We start from the raw sequence: 20,436 nt of genomic DNA on the forward strand, positions 1-20,436 counted from the left end.
ACTTACGAACGAGATGCCGTGCCCGTCACCGACTTACGAACGAGATGCCGTGCCCGTCACCGACTTACGAACGAGATGCCGTGCCCGTCACCGACTTACGAACGAGATGCCGTGCCCGTCACCGACTTACGAACGAGATGCCGTGCCCGTCACCGACTTACGAACGAGATACCGTGCCCGTCACCGACTTACGAACGAGATGCCGTGCCCGTCACCGACTTACGAACGAGATGCCGTGCCCGTCACCGACTTACGAACGAGATGCCCTGCCCATCACGACTTACGAACGAAATGCCGTGCCCATTACCGACTTACGAACGAGATACCGTGCCCGTCACCGACTTACCAATGAGATGCATACACGTCACCGACTTACGAACGAAATTCCGTGCCCGTCACCGACTTACGAACGAGATACCGTGCCCGTCACCGACTTACGAACGAAATGCCGTGCCCATCACCGACTTACGAACGAAATGCCGTGCCCGTCACCGACTTACGAACGAGATACCGTACCCGTCACCGACTTACGAACGAGATACCGTGCCTGTCACCGACTTACGAACGAGATGCCGTGCCCATCACCGACTTACGAACGAGATACCGTGCCCGTCACCGACTTACGAACGAAATGCCGTGCCCGTCACCGACTTACGAACGAGATACCGTACCCGTCACCGACTTACGAACGAGATACCGTGCGTGTCACCGACTTACGAACGAGATGCCGTGCCCATCACCGACTTACGAACGAGATGCCGTGCCCGTCACCGACTTACAAACGAGATGCCGTGCCCGTCCCGGACTTTACGAACGAGACGTCATGCTCGTCACTGACTTACGAACGAGATTCCGTGCCCGTCACCGACTTACGAACGAGATACCGTGCCCGTCACCGACTTACGAACGAGATGCCTGCCCGTCCCCGACTTACGAACGAGACGCATGCACGTCCCCGACTTACGAACGCGCTTCAACTTACGAACGCCCGCACTTACGAACCGCCGCCCTCTGCTGTTATTGTCGCGACAAATGATTTGACGACGCTTTTTAGACGACCTCTCTCTCGCGCGCGGCGCGCGCCGCGTGTATCCTTACGCGCGCGTGGCGCGTGCGCGCGCGTGACAAACGCAACCCGGCGGAGGAACTATTTCGTTCCGGCGGAGCGAGAGCGCGCGCGCCGCTTCTCTCTCTCTCCCAGAGCCCCATCACCGCCACCGCCATCGCCACCGCCGCGACGACGTCTGCCGCGCAGAGTGAAGAGAGGTGGAGGCGGTGGAGGCGGCGTTCACCGCTCTCCCTCACCACCTCTTCATCATCACCAACCTCTCATCCTCACCACCTTCTCACCAACCTCTCACCCCACCACCACATCACCCTCACCACTACCTCACCACCACCTCCCACCACCCTCTCACCCCCTCACCACCACCTCACCACCACCACACCACCCTCACCTCACCCTCACCACCACCCTCTCACACCTTCACCACATCACCACCTCACCACCACCCCCGCACCACCCCCTCACCTCACCACCCTCTCACCCTCACCACCTCACCATCACCACCTAACCTCACCACCCCCTCACCCTCACCACCCCCTCACCCCACCCTCACCCTCACCACCACCACCCCCTCACCTCACCACCACCTCACCACCACCCTCACCACCACCCTCACCACATCACCACCTAACCTCATCACCCCCTCACCCTCACCACCCCCTCACCACCCCCTCACCACCACCCTCTCGCCACCCTCTCACCACACCCTCACCGCCACCTCACCACCTCCTCACCCCACAACCACCTCACCACCTCACCCTTACCACCACCACCCTTTCACCCCCTCACCCTCACCATCCCCACACCCTTACCACCTCACCTCACCACCCTCTCACCTCACCACCCCCTCACCACCCCCTCACCCCCCTCTCACCACCACCTCACCCCACCCTCACCACCTCACCACCACCCCACCCTCACCCCCCCCTCACCACCACCACCTCACCCCACAACCCTCTCGCCATGTCGGCCAAACGGAAGCTTGACAACAACCCGGCAAACGATGACACCACCACCAACACCACCAACACCACCACCACCACCACCAACCCAGCAGACAACAACAACAATGACAACAACAACAACGACCCCACGCCGCCATCGAAGCGACGCCGCCGATCTCGCCACTTCCATCAGCATGAGGACGAAGATCGCCATCATCCGCTGGTGGGAAGGAGGCGGGACGGCTGCGGGCATCGGTAGGGCGCTGGGTCTGAACCGATCCACGATCTACACCATCATGAGGGACCGGGCGCGGATCGTCGAACACGTGAGAGCCTCGGCGCCCGTCGTGTCGACGATCATCACGAAGAGGCGGAGCGGCGCCGGCGGCGTCGAGGAGATGGAGAAGCGACTCGTGGCGTGGCTGGAGGAGCAGAGACTTGGTGGAGGTGATGGTGGTGGAGGTGGTGGTGGTGGTTGTGATGGAGGTGGTGATGGTGGTGGAGGTGGTTGTGGAGGTGGTGGTGGTGGTAGTGGTGGTTGTGATGGAGGTTGTGGTGGAGGTGGTGGTGGAGGTTGTGGATGTGGTGGTGGTTGTGGAGGTTGTAGAGGTGGTGGTGGAGATGGTGGTGGTGATGGTGGTGGAGGTGGTGGTGGTTGTGGAGGTTGTGGTGGAGGTGGAGGTGGTGGTGATGGAGGTGGTGGTGGTGTAGGTTATGGTGGTGGTGGAGGAGGTTGTGGATGTGGTGGTGATGGTGGTGAGGTTGTTGTGGAGGAGGTGGTGGAGGTGGTGGTGGTGGTTGTGGTGATGGTGATGGTGGAGGTTGTGGTGGAGGTTGTGGAGGTTGTGGAGGTGGTGGTGGTGATGGTGGTGGTGGTGGAGGTTGTGGTGGTGGTGGTGGTTGTGATGGAGGTTGTGGTGGAGGTGGTGGTGGTGATGGTGGAGGTGGTGGTGGAGGTGGTGGTGGTGGTTGTGGTCGAGGTGGTGATGGTGGAGATGGTGGTGCTGATGGAGATGGTGGTGGAGGTGGTGATGGCCGTGGTGGTGGTGGTTGTGGTCGAGGAGGTGGTGGTCGAGGTGATGGTGGAGATGGTGGTGGTGCTGATGGAGGTGGTGGTGCTGATGGCCGTGGTGGTGCTGATGGAGGAGTAGGAGGTGGAGGTGTCATGGTGCCCCTGAGCTTCAGGGCGATCCAGAGGAAGGCGAGAAGTCTCTTCGAGGAGTTGACTGCGGCTCGTCTCCTACACGACGACGTCGTCGACCGAGGAGGAGGAGGAGATGGATACGTGCCACCTCCTCCATTCGTGGCGAGCCGCGGGTGGTTCGATCGCTTCAAGTCTCGGGCGAACCTTCAAAGTGTGAGGATCTCATGCGATGGACGCTGTGGTGGTGGTGGTGATGGTGGTGGTGGTGATGAAGGCGGCTCGGGTGAATTCCCCGATCTGTTGGCTCACGTTGGTAGCATGCGAGGTGGTGGTGGAGGAGGTGGTCGATGTTGTTGTCAGCGCCTCACCCTCTACGCCATCGGCAAGCCACCGGCACCAGCGAGGCTCGAGGTAAGGAGATGGAGATTGAAACAAAAAGTCTTGGTGCTGCTTGACACCAACTTAGCAGGGCTTTCGCGACCAATATCATCCATGGATTGGAGGGTTAGATCGCGTAGATTTATATAAATGTGTCGTTAAAACCCTCCACCATACGACGCGGCCAACTAAGTGAGGGTTGTCACGTAAACAGAACGTGGACAATTCGTCACTAGTACAGCACAGGCTGTCTGTCGCCTGATGAAGCTGGTTGTGGTTACTCGGCGAAACGTCGTACTCGGTATTGTAAATGTTGTGGCTTTGCTCGCCAACGCACCAGGTGTGCTGTACTAGTATACTACACTATACACTAGTGCTGTACTATACTACACAATACACTACACTATACACTAGCCACTAGTGCTGTACTAGTATACTACACTATACACTACACTATACACTAGTGCTGTACTATACTACACTATACACTACACTATACACTACACTATACACTAGTGCTGTACTAGTATACTACACTATATACTACACTATATACTACACTATACACTACACTATACACTACACTATACTACACTATACACTACACTATACACTACACTATACACTACACTATACACTACACTATACACCACTATACACTAGTTCTGTACTATACTACACTATACACTACACTATACACTACACCATACACTACACCATACACTACACCATATACTACACTACACTATACACTAGTGGTGTACTACACAGTACTACACTATACACTACTATACTATACACTACTATACTATACACTACACCATACACTATACACTTGTGCTGTACTACACAGTACTACACTATACACTACTATACTATACACTACACCATACACTATACACTAGTGCTGTACTAGTGATGAATTTCCACGTTCTGTTTACGTGACAACCCTTACGAGTTGGCTGTGTCGGGTGGTGGCGGGTTTAACGACACATTTATATATTTACGCGATCTAACCCAAAACAAACTCTATCTTGGTGCTGTGTTTGTATTGTGGGGCGTACAATGAAGACAAAGATTCCGGACTAACCCCCACAGTGTAGCCTGGGAACAGACGCACCACCAAATAGGCACCTTCTTCCAGGAATCTGCTCACCGCAAGCTATGAATATCCCTAATACGTGCATTGCCCTTGTACTTCATCATGAGGCCTCCTTTGCCAGTACCAAAATATACTAATAGGGGTTTTCCCCTTTTTTCTGGCAACAAAACTGACTCCTTTTGCAAGGAATCATGCTTACATTAACCACAATACTTGCAGTCAAAATGCAAACAAAAAACAATACTCTGATAATGTATGCATTGTCCTTGAAACTCATTGGTCCACACCAGAGACAGCTTTTCTTAGAGCCTAGTCTCATATGGTGATCGATCAAATGACGCCAAAAGGCGCACAGTTCAAAGACAAAAAGGGGAAAACCCTATTAGTATATTTTGGTACTGGCAAGGGAGGCCTCATGATGTAGATGCTTACCCCGAGCTCTCATTACTCTGATAGTGCATTGCCCTTGTACTGTTCGCCTTTGGGCATTCTCTGGTCTGACACTGGTAGTGAGATTAGGCACTAAAGAAGGCTGCTGCAATCTGGTGGTGTAGGCCAATCAAGTTTCAAAAACAATGCCCATTAATATCAGAGCGTGTTTGTTTGCATTTTCACAAGTACCGTGTGTGGTTAATGCGAGACATGATTCTTTGCTTTCCGGAAGTGCTGAACATCTCTTGCCTCTTTGAAGATTTCATGGCTGTGTTTGTGTTGTGTATTGTGCCTGTGCGTGCATAGCACACTTGGCTAAGTATGGTGCGAAATAAAGGTTCAACGTACAGGTCTATTTCTCCAACAGTGCGTGGGAGTTTTCAAAACGTGAATTGGATGATGATATGACGCGATGATGAACGTATTAAGGGAACGCATTTTTTAAATGGCGCAGGATGCGAATTGGATGTAACTAACGCGATCGAGCGAACGGAACTGCGTCGCGCGAGTAGAAACAAGCGGCCGTAACGTCTGCCTCTGCGTAGCATAATTATCGTCGCACGAGGCATTGGGATGCTGCTGGATGATTCTAGACGCTACGCACACGCCCCCAGTCTTTGTTCAGCCTGTGTATGCATCATCTCACACGCTATTGCGGCCTGTGCTTTACCCCCTACATGATATATCATTTATTGTAAGCGTGATTTTTCCAGAACAGTGGAGTTATTCAGGAACGCAACTACTACCACCGCCTGTGTTATAGGAGCACACGCTGTACGTGCATACAAAAGTCTCTTTCTGTTCCCTCTCAGATGGATTCGGGCATTGGGTTGCCCTTCATCAAACAAGAATACGATGGAAATCCATTCGCCGCGATGTCTTCTGACTTGACGGTGAAACGTGAACATTCAGATGTTGGTGAGACACTTTAAAAAATGCACGTCTCCCACGTGGTCACATTTTAATCGTTGTTAACACCATGTCCTCTATTAGCACACAGTGAACAACAAAAGCGCGGAGGAAGCAGTGGCCTGCATTGGGTTAAGAAGAGATCGAGGCCATCATTCGTGATGGCCTCGTCGCTCCTGCAGGAAAAAATGCTACATCGCTCAATTGGGGGCCTTTCACCGGGTCAAATAAAAAAAAACCTTAGTTTAGGAGGCTGCTGTTGAAATCGTTCCGTGGTGTTTTAACCTTGGGGCCCTTCCCCGACAAGGTGAGGTTTTGCCGACTGGGAATAACTCGATAAAGCAAGTTGCTTCATTTCGTGATATAAACACAACTCCGCTATAAATTTCGTTTCCCCTCACATTTGTTCAGTTGTGCCGTCAATGTCAAAGGCCCCAGTGGGCTGCTATACGTAGCTTCTTTTAACAAGCTGACCTGGCTAACACAAATAATAGCTCAACAAAGTGGCTTTTCACGGGTGAAATGTATACCAGCAGCCAAATATTCTAAACCCATAGCGCTACATAGAGACCCATAGATATACATAGAGACCCACCTGAGACCCATTTTCAGAGAGAGTCATAGAGACCCACATATATCCAGAGACTCCTATAGAACCAGAGACCCAGATAGACCCATACTCACATGTTTCTAAATATATATTCCATTCACATTACCCGATCTCTTGGCAATTGAGACAACGCACGATGTTGGTAGAATGCCGACAAAAATTACTTCACAAGATGACTGTAGTCACTTAAAATCCTCCCTTTCATCTCCGGAGCAAGCGTGTTACGTGACTATAATACCTGTACTTCTCGTGTCAGTGAAATAAAACTTGTATCGCTCACTGATGGGTTAAGCTGCGTAGAGTCAGCCATATCTAATGTGAGAATTTCGTGTGTTAATTGGTCTTCTACTTTCGTACAGCTGCTGATGTAGATGGTAGGGAAAACAACTACAATTTCACATTCAGGTTGGTCATGCTCAGATAACCGCGTCAGGAGCAGCGGAGTAGTGTATCATCACCGCTGTGATGTCACCTTACTAGTTGGTAGATCGGGGCATTGCGTTTGTTCATAGGGCATTGCACGGTCTGTTCATTGGCAATTGGGACTGCACCCAATCGAATCGCTACATTTGGGAGGCGCAGTTTTAATAGCAGGCTTCCGAAATCCCAGATACAAACTGCGGGATGTCGACGGTGCTGGCTCAGGAGTATCTGACAATCATCGTCTCTCTCTAGCCCTTCAGACACCCCTGGCTCCGCCACCTCAGGCGACGATTTGTCCGTAACTGGTCGATTGAACGCACGGCGTGTGCAGGAGCAGTGGCGACGCAAGAAGATGAGGGGAGTCTGGGCACTGGGATTTTGAGGATTGTGGTGAAAACCGAAGTGGAGGAAGATGGTAAGACCCCCCTTCCTACAGGCAGGCAGAGCGGAAATAAATAAACAAAATAGCCAAACAACACCGTCGACAACAAGACGTCAAGAATTGTACAGTCCTTCTGTAGAAACACCCCTCGCCCAGTCTTTATCATTGTAATGCATTGTTTGGTGGTGTTCCTTTGGCAGTGGTGCACAAGCACAACCAACAGCAATCATTTGTCAACAACACTGCCCCGTAGAACGTAACTATACATATGCACAGGCATGTCCCCGGTTTGCGCCCAGGATGCGTTCCTGAAGAGCAGAACGTAAATGGAAAGAACTTGATTCGAAGAAAGGAGATGGGATAGTGGGATTGTGGATTGTAGCGTGGTACAGTAGCTACTCCGACTTAGTAGTAGCACCTACTACTGCTACTACGTAGTAGTAGGTGCTACTACTACGTAGTAGTAGGTGCTACTGCTACGTAGTAGTAGGTGCTACTGCTACGTAGTAGTAGGTGCTACTGCTACGTAGTAGTAGGTGCTACTGCTACGTAGTAGTAGGTGCTACTGCTACGTAGTAGTAGGTGCTACTGCTACGTAGTAGTAGGTGCTACTGCTACGTAGTAGTAGGTGCTACTGCTACGTAATAGTAGGTGCTACTAGGTACTATTAGAGATGGGACCGTGGATTGTAAAGTGGTACAGAAGCTACCAGTAGTAGGTACTACTACTAGTAGTCATAGGTAGTAGTCGTGGTCGTAGCTAGTAATAGCTACTACTACTAAAAATGGGACAGTGGATTGTTACGTGGTACAGTACCTAAACAGAGGATGCTCCAGTAACCCATTGCGCATATATACCACAGCACCGTCGGTGTGAAAAGTGTATATTACGAATATATTAACTTATCTATTATACTAAATGTATTACTTTTGGTTTTTTATAAATGAAAAAAATATTCGGTGGGGGAAAAAATAGAAAAAATATGGTACAGTGCAGACACGAGAGTTTCCAATCAGGGACACCAACGCTTGGGCGCCATGTGGCGCACGAATGTCGCATTGTAACGTCTAAATATTTGGGTCAAGAGGGTGGTAAACGATAATAATAATACAAGGACTCCTCTACTTACGAACATTCGACTTACGAACTTTCAGAGATATGAACAAACCCTGTTTGTACGTCCAGTTGCCTGTTTGGACTGAGAGTCGTAAGTGCAATATAGATGGCGGCGATGGCATCTTACATCTGCAGAACGTTAATAACCAGTGGCATATGCATCTACAGGAGATTATACAACGTTTAAAGCCATCCCCCGTGTTTAATGTACGTTCCGTACAACATGTTTGGAATCGACAGGAGTAAAGTTGGCCTTGCGAAGGTACCTCTGGAACCTAAATAATTTGTAAATAGAGGAGTCCCTGTAATCGTTTTACCCGTTCTGGCAATAACACAGGAGTTGTGTTCAAATGGGCACACACTTATAGCAAGGCATCATCAAGTCTGCATGAACCACAATACTTGTGGCGAAACATGCAAACAAACATGCTCTGATAATATTATACACGCATTGTCTTTGAAACTGATTGGTCTAAGCCTTGTCTCACCACCCGTGTGAGACCAGAGAATGCGAAAAGTTAAACAGCGCAAGGGCAATGGAAATAAAGTATTAGTGGCTCGGGTTGAGCAGTTATATCGAAACAATGAAAAAATAAGAATACGTTTTATACCCGTTCTGGCAATAAAACTTCAAGGACAGTGCACATTATCAGAGTTATGTTTTTTGTTTGCATTATGACTGCAGGTATCGTGGTCTATGCAAACATGACTCCTTGTAAAAAGGTGTCAGTTTTGTTGCCAGATAGAAGGGTAAAAAAACAATTATCATATTTTTACTGGCAAATGAGGTTCCCATAGTGTAGATGCTTACCCCGAGCTCTCCTACTCTGATGGTGCATTGTCTTTGAGTTGTGCGCCTTTTGGCGTCATCTGGTCCAACACCATGTGAGACTGGGGCTCTAAGGAAAGCTGTCTCGGGTGTGGACCAATCAACTTCAAGGACAGTGCACATATCAGAGTTATGTTTTTTGTTTGCATTATGACTGCAGGTATTGTGGTCTATGCAAACATGACTCCTTGTAAAAAGGTGTCAGTTTTGTTGCCAGATAGAAGGGTAAAAAAACAATTATCAAGTTGGTAAATGTCGAGTACGTTATGACAAGGTACCCACGATACATAAATCGGGACTGGGTCTCAATGGTAGATATATTTTGTTTCGGTAAAAATATTTAAGTCTGCTTTGAAAATCCACCTCTTTAAAGTGGCCTTCCCTCTTTAGTTTGGTCGGTTGCGCCCTGGTTCCTGTTTTTTCTTTCCTGCATTCCATGCATTGCGCATTGGGATCCTCAGATGGAACGCACAATATACATTTTAATTACAAATTTTCAATGAGTTGAGTACGTTGTCGTGAAAGTACGTAACAACGGGAGGGGCGTGAATCGGGGTGTTATTGTGAGAGGCAGCATTTGGTGTAAGGCCCCCTTCTCCAGAGCACACTGGGTCAGTGTTGTTGACAGATGCGTTGATTTTTTTGTTTGTTTTGTTTTTGCCTTTCGACACCCCTTAATTCATCCAAAGGCCACGGTGCATTTTATAAATTACAGCTGCAGATCTACAAATTTTGAAAGTCGAAGGATGCAGTGCGAGTGCATGGGAGAAGGGGAATTCCCTCGAAGGATGTCCGGACACTTCACGCGAGAACCTCATCAAGGTGGAGTTGCCGAATGAGGACGTCGGTGAAGAAGGTGAGTCCTCCTCTGGAGGGCCCACTTCAAATTTTGTTGAAGTGAAAAAAAAAACTGCAAATCTTGAGTTCGTAAATCGAGGAATGCCTGTCTTGCGTATTGGGGTGCCGCGGTAGCAAGATGTTAATTCTCTCGCCTGATATGCAGGAGGTTGTGGGTTTGATCCCGACCCTGATGCCTGCTGTATATTTCTAGTTTGCGTGTTCTCCCCATGATCACAATCGTAGATTAAGTGCAATGCTTTTTTACTTTTACTAACAATCATCCCAGTTGAATGAGAATCTTCACTTAAAACTATAAACTTAACATTTTTATTTTACCAGGTAATGCCCCACTGAGCCACCCTACGTAGCTAATCACAAATGATAGCTCAACGAAGTAAGTGGTTTACCATCATCACGTGGAAATTTATAGCGGAAAGCCACGAGGAGATATTAACTACCTCGTCTGGTATGTATGCAGGAGGTTGTGGGGTTTTTTTTGTTTGTAATTTCACTGAAGGAGGGGAGGCGTGGGGGGGGTGCGCGGGGATTCCGAGCAAAGAAGAAAAAAGAAACTTTTCTAACGTAACTCTAACCAGGAAGCAAATTATAATTTTTTTCTCCGCTCGCTCCGGAAAAAAACCAGGTGCAGTGCAGAAGAATTCGGCAAAGTTCCGGGGGGTGGCGTCGCGGCCGCTCGCCAAACGGGGACGCCGTCGCGTCGGAGACCCCAAGGGGCCACGCCGTCACTCGCACTCCGCCACGGGCCATTCGGCCACAGCGACGGGCCATTCGGCGCAAACTTACACGGACACTACGACGATGACCGCTGCGGCACCGGCGGCGGCGGCACTGACGGTACAGGCGGCGGCCGCCCCCCCTCGCTCGTCGAGGAGAAGGGCGAACTTCACGTCGGACGAGTTGGAGGCCCTCGTGCGCTGCGTCGGGGCCCACCTCAGCGACATCGACCTTGTGCCCGACGGCCAGAGCACGAGCCACGCGAGAAAGGAGCGCGCGTGGCTGGATGTGGCCTCCGGCGTGAGCGCCGTGGGTCTCTGTCGATCCGTGGCGGAGGTGAGCACCAACCGGTGGCGCGAGTCTTTAAATCTCTGTGGCCTCGCCCCACCTCGTCCCCCCCCACTTCTCTCATCCTCTTCGTTCCCAGTCTCTCTCTGCCCCAACTTCTCCCAGTGCCCAGTGCTGTGTTGGGTCCTTTCTCCCTCCTTGCACCCCTCCACTGGAATCAACTTCCCCCATATATTGAGCAGCACTGCACCGATAGACTCAACACTACCCAGAGACTCAACAGTGCCTATAGACTCAGTAGTGCATATAGACTCAGTAGTGGCCATAGACTCAGCACTGTCCATAACCTCAACACTGCCCATCGACTCGGCACTGCCCATAGACCCAGCAGTACCTATAGACTTAACACTGTTCATACACCCAACAGTACCCATAGACTCAAAAGTGGCCATAGACTCAACACTGCCCCTATACATGAAGCAGTCCCCCTCCTTAAGCTCCTTCCATTCCTCTCTCAAAGACTCACCTCTTCTTAATCATCACCCATCGCCTTCCTGTTCCCTTCCCTTTCCCCTCCACTCCTTCCTGTCCCTCCCCTGTAGCCCCTTTCGTGACCCTCATGTGCCCTCTGTTACCCCTGCCAACTGAACCGCTCGGTATTTGTTACCACTTTTAAACTCGTGTCAAGCGCTTTCTAAAGATATAAAAAAAACATAAGAAAGTCGATGATATGGTACAACTCGGTGACATTGTAAGGTTGATATAGCAGAATGCAATGTTAATGTGATAATGGTTTATTGTGTCGTGAGAAAATAACGTGAAGTTTGTTAGAAATGTGAATGCTTTCACGACCAATATCCATAATAGAGTTTTTACACACTTTTTATTAACTCACTCTGTCTGTTGTATCCTCAAATCTTGTAACTCAATTTTTACCCACTTCCCAATGTGGTATCGACTGCAAACTTGGTATACTTATGTCATATTGATGACAATACTATATTCATAAATTTTTATATGTTATGTTTCGGCTTCGGTCTAATTGTCCACGCTCAACTGACAGCTGTAAATCACCACAGTCCCTTATGTTATGGCACGCTTCAGGACCACTTTCCTGGGAAGTCGTGGAATTCCATTACTGATACGGTACATTTCATTAAAGCGTGTTTTTAAAGAAGTTTTTTTAAATATTACTTATTAAAATAATAATTATATATCTATATATTTTTTTAAAGACCGAAGCAGGAGGATTTCTCCACAAATCTATCTGTCGCCTGATGATGCTGGTTGTGGTAATTAATGGCAAAATGTCACAGCTACTGGAATTGTAAATGTCGCAGTGGGTTTTACTCTCCAACACAAAACCGGTTAGTGCTGTACTGGTAACGAATTGGTCACGTTTTGTTTACGTGACAAACCCTTTCCTAATTGGCCGTGTCGGGTGCCGACGCGGTTTTAATGACGCATTTACATTTACGCGATCTAACCCAACAAAAACATCTCATGTGATTGCTTTCGTCCGCTCGCTCCGGAACCCCACTAACCCGCTTTGCGCCGCTGCACAAGATTTGCGGTGGTGATGCGGTAGCTGACGACCCCTTTCGAATTAATTCACGAAGGCGTGGGTTGGCAGAGGAGACTTCGCGTTACCGGACATCCGCGAGTGAAAAATAAACTAGGGCTTCACGTCCCGTAGGATTTCTCCGCGGCAAAAAATCAATCCAACGTCCCGATTTCCGAACGTTCACTTTGCGCACGTCCCCGTCGTTCGTTCGTTCCAGGTCAAGAAGAAGTGGTTCGACCTTAGGAGTCAAACGAAGAGGAAGGCAGCAGCTCTGAGACGGGAGGCCGCGGGCGGCCTTCTGCTCGCCGCCCTCCAACTCAACCCCGTCGAGGAGAAGGTGGCCGCCATGCTGGAGACAACGGAGGCCATCCGGTGCCTTGCTCCTCGCATGCTTGGCAACGGTAGGTTTGGTTTTATTTTTGACTAAAACGACTATTAACTTTTTTTATTGTTATCAGGTGCAAGGCCCCCACCTGATAGCTCGACAAAGCGGCTTATCGTACATAATGTGGACATTTATAGCAGCGGCCAAATACTCTAAACGCATAGAGATAGACTCACATATACTCGTAGAAAACCCAGAGATCCAGAGACTCATGTCGATTCACAGAGCCATATTCAGAGAGCCATAGAGACCCATAGATTACCAGAGACTCGTAGAACCTTAGAGACCCACAGTGACCCATACGCATATAGAACCATAGAGACCCATATTCAGAGAGAGCCATAGAGACCTACAGAGACTCATAGGAACATAGGGCATCGAAATGCAATTCCTTCTTGTTTTACTAACAATCATATCCAAGTTGAATCAAAATCTTCACTTAAAACTATAATTAAACAGTTTTTCTTCATTTTACCAGATGTAAAACCCCCACTGAGCTACAACGTAGCTCTTTTTCAAAAGCGACGCTCGCCATCGCAAATGATAGTTCGACAAAGAGTCTCGTCATCGTCGTCGTCGTCATCATCGCGTGGAAATTTATAGCAGCAGTTAAATCATCTAGCCGAGGGGTCGGCAAACCTGCGGCTCCTGAACCCCACGCGGCTCTTCGAGGACTGCTTCTTCGTGGCAGTTAATTTCGATGTAAAGCTTTCGTGACTGCAGGGATTCATCTTCTTGGTTCTTTCGGTAAAGTCACGTAGAAGGAAAGTAATAAAATAATAAAAATAAAACGTAATAAAATTTCGATGTAAAGCTTTCGTGACTGCAGGGATTCATCTTCTTGGTTCTTTCGGTAAAGTCACGTAGAAGGGAAGTAATAAAATAATAAAAATAAAACATAATAAAATAAAATAATTCTCACGACGTTTCGGCTACAACGCAAGCAGCCGTCTTCAGGTGAAGAATTCTTCACCTGAGGACGGCTGCTTGCGTTCTTCACCTGCTTGCGTTGTAGCCGAAACGTCGTGAGAATTATTTTATTATGTTTTATTTTAATTATTTTATTACTTCCCTTCTGCGTGACTTTACCGAAAGAACCAAGAAGACAATTTATTTATTTATTAAGGGTCCACCACCGTCTCGAATGCGCGCTGCATTGCAGCTCTTGAAACAACAACTTTTCTTTACCGAATTCGAAAACGAATTAATCTTCTTCACTTGCGAAGAAGATTACGAACGGAACCCGTCCTTTACTGACGAATGGAACCCGTTGGTAAGTAGGCCCCGGGGGATTGGCCGTATTTGCTTTTTTGTGGTATGATCGTGTAAGCGTTATCGTATACACTTGAACCCTATGCCATTTCCATACGCATACCGACCAGGACCAGCCGCTTATGCGTACGTCACTTTGAAAAACTAAAATCAATAACTTTGGTGGAATACCGAGGCTCCCACCACAAGGCCACGCGGGGAGGGGCGTGTCGCACGGTTTTAGGCGCCGGCTATCGTAGAGTGGCGGCGGTCGTGTCGCTACAGTTCTCTGCGGTGAGCAACGACGTCTTTATAAAAACAACAGCTACTGCTGCTTCTACGCCTCTCTCTAAATCAAATTAACGCTGAGCTGCTCCGCGCGCGTTCCGAGATTCGGCGGTGAACGGTAACACCCACCCGCACACCACCCTGCGACCTGCCAGACGTCGTTGTTGAACGGGAGAAGGGTAAATAAAGTATCTCACCGGCATCTGAATGTTCACGTTTCACCGTCAAGTCAGAACACATCCCAGCCAGCGATTGGACTTTCTTCATTTTCTTGTTTGATGAACGGCAACTCGAAGCGTGACTCCATCTGAGAGCAAACTAAAATAGAGATCTAGACACCCTGTTGAATTAGCATATACGCAAACACACAGCAGTTTATTTCCTCGTTATTCACGAACTTGCAATTCTGGCTATCCACCATCCTGCAACTTTTTCCAGACGCCCAAAAGACGGAGGATAGAGGTGTGTGTAAATTCCCACGTCTCACGAGACATCTGACCCCACCAGAATGGAAGAGTTGGCCAACATTCCCTCTCAGTGAGGGGGTGGGAGGGGGTCGTTCTCTGGCACTACCTCCTCGCGTGAAGCCCTTCCAGTCGCAGTGGCGTGAGCAAGGAATTGCAGAGCTGCAGCTTTTTTAAAATCCTTTATATTAAGTTCGCTTGCTTGCTTACGACCGTGCAAATCTTTCGGTCGTTTTTTAACCCACTTCCCGTGATCCAATCGAGCTGACATTTTGCACACAGACTCGTTGTGCGAGACAATTGATGTTCGTAAAAAAAAATTCCAAAATTTTACACTGTTTAGGGAAAACAAATTAAATATTTAATTACCAATTGCTTAATACTGGCAGACAATCATCTGACCCATAGGTGGCAGCCATCTCAAGCCAGAGGACGAGAGGACTCTAGCCGCCACGCATATAAAGGATTTATAGTGAAAAACTTTGTTTTTACGGGTTTACTTGTTTTACCTTGTACCAGGTCGCACTCGTTACACACAGTGTATCTCTTTTCTCTCGCATACGCATGCATGCATACACACGCGCGTGCGTGCGTGTTCTACCCAGCAGAGCGTCCCCGTCTTACCAAGGCAGTCACCACCAAAGTTTCTCCCGCAAGCCACCCAACCTCCACCGCTGCCAGTGACTGGGACAGCCGTTTGGTCGCCGCGCCGTTGACATCCGCCCAACCGTTGCGTCCGTCGAGCACCACCTTGCTCGATGCTCTGGTCCCCGAAGAAGATCACGTTCCCGCCAATGACGACGCGCCTCCCGCGTGGACGGCCCGCCCCGGACGGCCCCCTCCCGGCGGCCCCGACGGCATCGCCGATTTCCCACCGAGTTCCCCGGAGCGCCAGGGTGACCCGCTCTCCGAAGGCCTCGCGGTTCCGTCGAAGCGGGCCTGCCGGGGTCGTCCACTCGGGGGCGGACGTGGCGAGCGTGGCGAGGGTGGCGGTGAACGTTGGGACCACAACGACGGCGGTGGAAACGCGCACCTCGTCCGGCTGATGGAAGAGCAGACGGCGCTGCTGCGAGCCGCCGCGGACAAGCTGAGCAGGGGGCTGAGGACCATCGAGGAAGACCTCAAGGGGTTGAGGAGCTTGGCCGAGTCCCAGGCGGCCCTGTGGAAGAACTGGCTGGAGGTGGGGCAGAGCGGTCGACCGTGACGCTGAGCAAGTCTCTCGCGCGCGCGGGCCAACTCGCTCGTCGGCGATTGCTCTCGCGTTTGACGTCGGTTGCGAGTTCTGTGCGTGCGGACAAGGACGCAGTTTAAAAAAAAAAAAAACGAGCGAAAATTGCACGGAGTGTTCTTTGACAGAAGGAGGAAGAGTAAAAAAAAAGGTTATCAAAGTCGACCTCGCGATTATCAAAACACCGAAATCTCACAAATTCAAACGCTCGTGACGATTATCTGAACCACCAGCCCTGGCCCTCCCCTCGGTTCCAACTACCAGACTCAAAATGAGTCACCCCCCCCCTTTGTGCCGTGTAAACATTGCCACGAGGTAGACCAAGGTGGCGGCAGCCTTGATCACTCCACTGTTAGATTTTAAAAAACGACCTCTTTACCTCGCTACCTCGCACGAGATTCATCTCGAGTTGCCAACCGTCGCGGCTCATCAAGGACTGCTTCTTCGTGACAGGCATTTATTATGGACCGACCAACGCATGGTTCGCTGAAATATTGACTTTTTTGTTTGTTTTCCAAATTAGCCACTGATAAAGGTGGTGGATGGGCGGTTGGGTTCACAGGTTATGACCAATATACAATGAACGCACAATTCACACGGGAGTTCATTCATTGTTACGAGAGAGATTTATATAACCGTGCGTGGATTTCTTTTGACGGCGTAACGACGCAGTGCGGATTATGTGGAGCGGAGGTACTGTCGAAGCTGACGCGAACGTCGCCTGTACGTCCCCTCGCAAACGTTGCCTGGATGTTTCCACCAAGGTGCATTCCCGGTCGAGCGATATACATTAAAACATTTTAAACGTATTTTGTTAGCTAACAGTTCAAAACAGAAACCCTGAACATCAATGACGGTAGTGAGCAGATGAGTGCTAATTATTGAGCTAACAATTGTTTTTCCATCATATAGCTTTTTTTTGGGTCTGATCGCGTAAATATAAATGTGTCGTTAACCCCGCCACCACAGACACAGCCAATTAGTAAGGTTTGTCACGTAAACAGAACGTGCCAATTCGTATTTTTGTGCAATATCTATTACACTGGTCAACACAAACAAATGTCTGGCCTGGACTTTTGCAGCTGTTTTAGACTAAGTTCAGGGTGCTGATTCCAAATCTTATCTCAGATTTGCTCTATCACATCTCATTTTTATGCTATCGGCATACCCCATTTTTTAATCCTTTATATTAAGTTCGCTTGCTTGCGTGCTTGCTTGCGTGCTTGCTTACGATCGTGCAAATCTTTCGGTCGTTTTTTAACCCACTTCCCGTGATCCAATCGAGCTGACATTTTGCACACAGACTCGTTGTGCGAGACAATTAATGTTCGTGAAAATTTTTTTCCAAAATTTTACACTGTTTAGGGAAAACAAATTAAATATTTAATTACCAATTGCTTAATACTGGCAGACAATCATCTGACCCATAGGTGGCAGCCATCTCAAGCCGGAGGACGAGAGGACTCTAGCCGCCACGCATATAAAGGATTTATAGTGAAAAACTTTGTTTTTACGGGTTATACTTATTATTGATTTTACCCGAAATTAACTCTGTCACTTATGATGGCAAGTTGTTGCGAGTCAGTGACTGCTTTAGTGTTAAAATATGGTGCTGCATTTTAGGATAGTGTGTTTATAATATCATTTTATGTAGATATCCACATTTATTTAATATTTTTCTTCTGCAGTTTTTATTGAAAATGCAATATTTAATATCTCAAAAACCTGATGTGAGAGACAAAAACTGATGCCAAATTTGGAATCGGCACCCCAAAATTACCTTAAACCCGTTGGAATACCTTATGCCAGAAAAAGTGTGTTGACCAGTGTTATCCGACATTCACAACGGTTATATCTTAATGATGCATAGCCCCAAATGTACACATTTGTTTTAATCAATGACACTCCAAAGTCAACAAAGCTCCCCCATGTGGCCTCTAACAGACTGTCGGGGCAAGTGGTTGTTAGTAGCGAGTAGCAGCACCTATGAAGGCCGGCAGCTGTGGCAACACGAGGGGGTGGGTGGCCATCACCACGCCCGGCCGCCTTTGTCTCCCCAGTGGCGATGTTTGCTGAACACAACCAGTTACTCATTTGAGGCCGAGTCGACCGAGGGGAGGCCCAGCACCGGTTCCAGATAATCGAACTCGGGTAGCTGGGTTCATAGCGCAGCGCGCAGCTAACCGCTACACCACTGGCTCCCCACATTGACACGCTCTTTAGACCACCACAATCAAATCTGAATATTTTTACTGCAGGAGAAATCCGATGAGTTGTTAAGCTATTTGTTCACAGATGTCCAGTTGGGACACGGGGTAAGAACGTTACAACGTTCTTACCCCGGTATGAGCACAAAGTATAGGAAAGGTAAATAAATCGCTGAACAAAAAACACTTTGACGGCTTGATATTGTGAACTAGGTTAAACATAAACAATTGTGTTATGTTGGGGGGGAAGAGGGAACATCCACAAACATTTCTCCGAATAGTTTCAAAATCAAGAGTTGGCAACCCTTTTTAAATCCTTTATATTAAGTTCGCATGCTTGCGTGCTTGCTTGCTTACGACCGTGCAAATCTTTCGGTAGTTTTTAACCCACTTCCCGTGATCCAATCGAGCTGACATTTTGCACACAGACTCGTTGTGCCAGACAATTATTGTTCGTGAAAAAAAATTCCCAAAATTTTACACTTTTTAGGCAAATTTTTTTTATTTTACATATATTCAAATAGAACTCATTCATGGCTTTGGCTGAACGTCAGAGTGTAAGAGCCCAGAGCGTAACCCCTCCACAGGCCGTGGCGGAGTAGCGCAGTTGGTAGCGCCCTCGCTTCCCATGCCAAAGGTCGCGGGATCGATCCCCGCATCCTCCACAGGCGAATATATTTTTAAATCCTTTATATTAAGTTCGCTGCCACGCATATAAAGGATTTAGAGTGAAAAACTTTGTTTTTACGGGTTATACTTGTTTACCTCGCGATGGCTAGGAAACGTTACCTCCCTCGCTTGGTATACAGGAGGTCGTGGGTTCGATCCCGACCCCGACGATGCCTGTTGTGTATATTTAAATATCTCTATAATAAAATAAATTTAAGTTTACTATTTGGAGTCCGCGTCTCTCTCTCTCTCCCCGTGGTGATCGCGAGGCTTTTTCTGCGGCCCCTTCGGTCCATTTCCCTCCACATTTAGGATCAACATAACGCGTTTAGATTGTTACGGGTTTCTGTGTATCTCTATGGTTTAACATGTTTACACTATGTAACACGATTTTTGTTCCTGGGTAGTAAGTGTTATTTCATGATTGCTTATGCCTTAAAAGGTATAGAAAATTTCGATTTAAAGCTTTCGTGACTGCAGGGATTCATCTTCTTGGTTCTTTCGGTAAAGTCACGTAGAAGGGAAGTAATAAAATAATAAAAATAAAACATAATAAAATAATTTTAATTATTTTATTACTTCCCTTCTACGTGACTTTATAGAAAATTGCTATTATTCCCCTCAAACTTTGCTTTTGTGACCAGGACTTTGTGAAGGAATGACACATGCACACCACGTTTTCTCATTGAAAATATGTAAATTTGAAAATATCAATGTCCTGGTTACAAAAGCAACGTTTGTGGGGAATGATAGCCATTTTCTGTACTTTTGAGGCATAAGTAATTAGAAAATAACACTACCCAGGAAAAAAAATTGTGTTACACTTTTCTGGGTCTCTGTGGGTCTCCGTGAGTGTGAGTCGGTCTCTGTAAGTCAGGGGTCGGGAACCTTTTTGACTGGGAGAGCCATAAAGCCAAATATTTCTAAATATATTTCATTGAGAGCCATATAGTATTTTTACGTATAATAAATTAAATATGTCTTACTTTTAATGCGACTTCTGGTCACGGGACCCGTGACCCGTGAAATTTATCTTCAAAACTAATTTCTGTTCACTTTAAAATGACACACTATTATTAAGCGATATCACAAGTATTTTAAAATCAGTTCCAAACTGATTTTTTATTATGATAATTTTTTCAACTCAAAATTGTCTGGGAGCCATATGCCGTCACCGGAAGA

The 20,436-nt window shown here is 48.0% G+C and overlaps 1 protein-coding gene across 3 annotated transcripts; it reads left to right on the forward strand.

Annotated features, from left to right (window-relative positions):
• Positions 1 to 2,897: 2,897 nt before the first annotated feature.
• On the forward strand, positions 2,898 to 19,427 carry LOC133360747 (uncharacterized). 3 transcript variants are annotated; one of them, XM_061579586.1, is made up of 7 exons: positions 2,900 to 3,565; positions 5,879 to 5,984; positions 7,340 to 7,423; positions 10,051 to 10,191; positions 10,819 to 11,246; positions 12,980 to 13,163; positions 15,756 to 19,427. In XM_061579586.1, exons 1-7 carry the CDS (start codon positions 3,176 to 3,178, stop codon positions 16,352 to 16,354), a joined length of 1,932 nt encoding a protein of 643 aa, XP_061435570.1. In that variant the 5' UTR covers positions 2,900 to 3,175; the 3' UTR covers positions 16,355 to 19,427. The 3 variants fall into 3 exon arrangements, with proteins under 3 accessions (XP_061435572.1, XP_061435570.1, XP_061435571.1); XM_061579587.1 differs by having other exon boundaries at positions 2,911 to 3,565; positions 15,759 to 19,427; XM_061579588.1 differs by lacking the exon at positions 7,340 to 7,423 and having other exon boundaries at positions 2,898 to 3,565.
• The last annotated feature ends 1,009 nt before the right edge of the window (positions 19,428 to 20,436 follow it).

Source organism: Lethenteron reissneri, chromosome 69 (assembly GCF_015708825.2).
Source record: "Lethenteron reissneri isolate LAM-NWPU_2019-01 chromosome 69, ASM1570882v1, whole genome shotgun sequence".
Lineage (NCBI taxonomy): Eukaryota > Metazoa > Chordata > Hyperoartia > Petromyzontiformes > Petromyzontidae > Lethenteron > Lethenteron reissneri.

What these genes read in the sequence shown, in the direction of transcription:
- LOC133360747 (XM_061579586.1), top strand. Translation starts at nt 3,176, where the DNA reads ATGGTGCCCCTGAGCTTCAGGGCGATCCAGAGGAAGGCGAGAAGTCTC. An exon ending in CGGCACCAGCGAGGCTCGAG is followed by an intron (nt 3,566 to 5,878) that starts GTAAGGAGATGG and finishes GTTCCCTCTCAG; the next exon opens with ATGGATTCGGGCATTGGGTT. An exon ending in ACGTGAACATTCAGATGTTG is followed by an intron (nt 5,985 to 7,339) that starts GTGAGACACTTT and finishes CGGCGTGTGCAG; the next exon opens with GAGCAGTGGCGACGCAAGAA.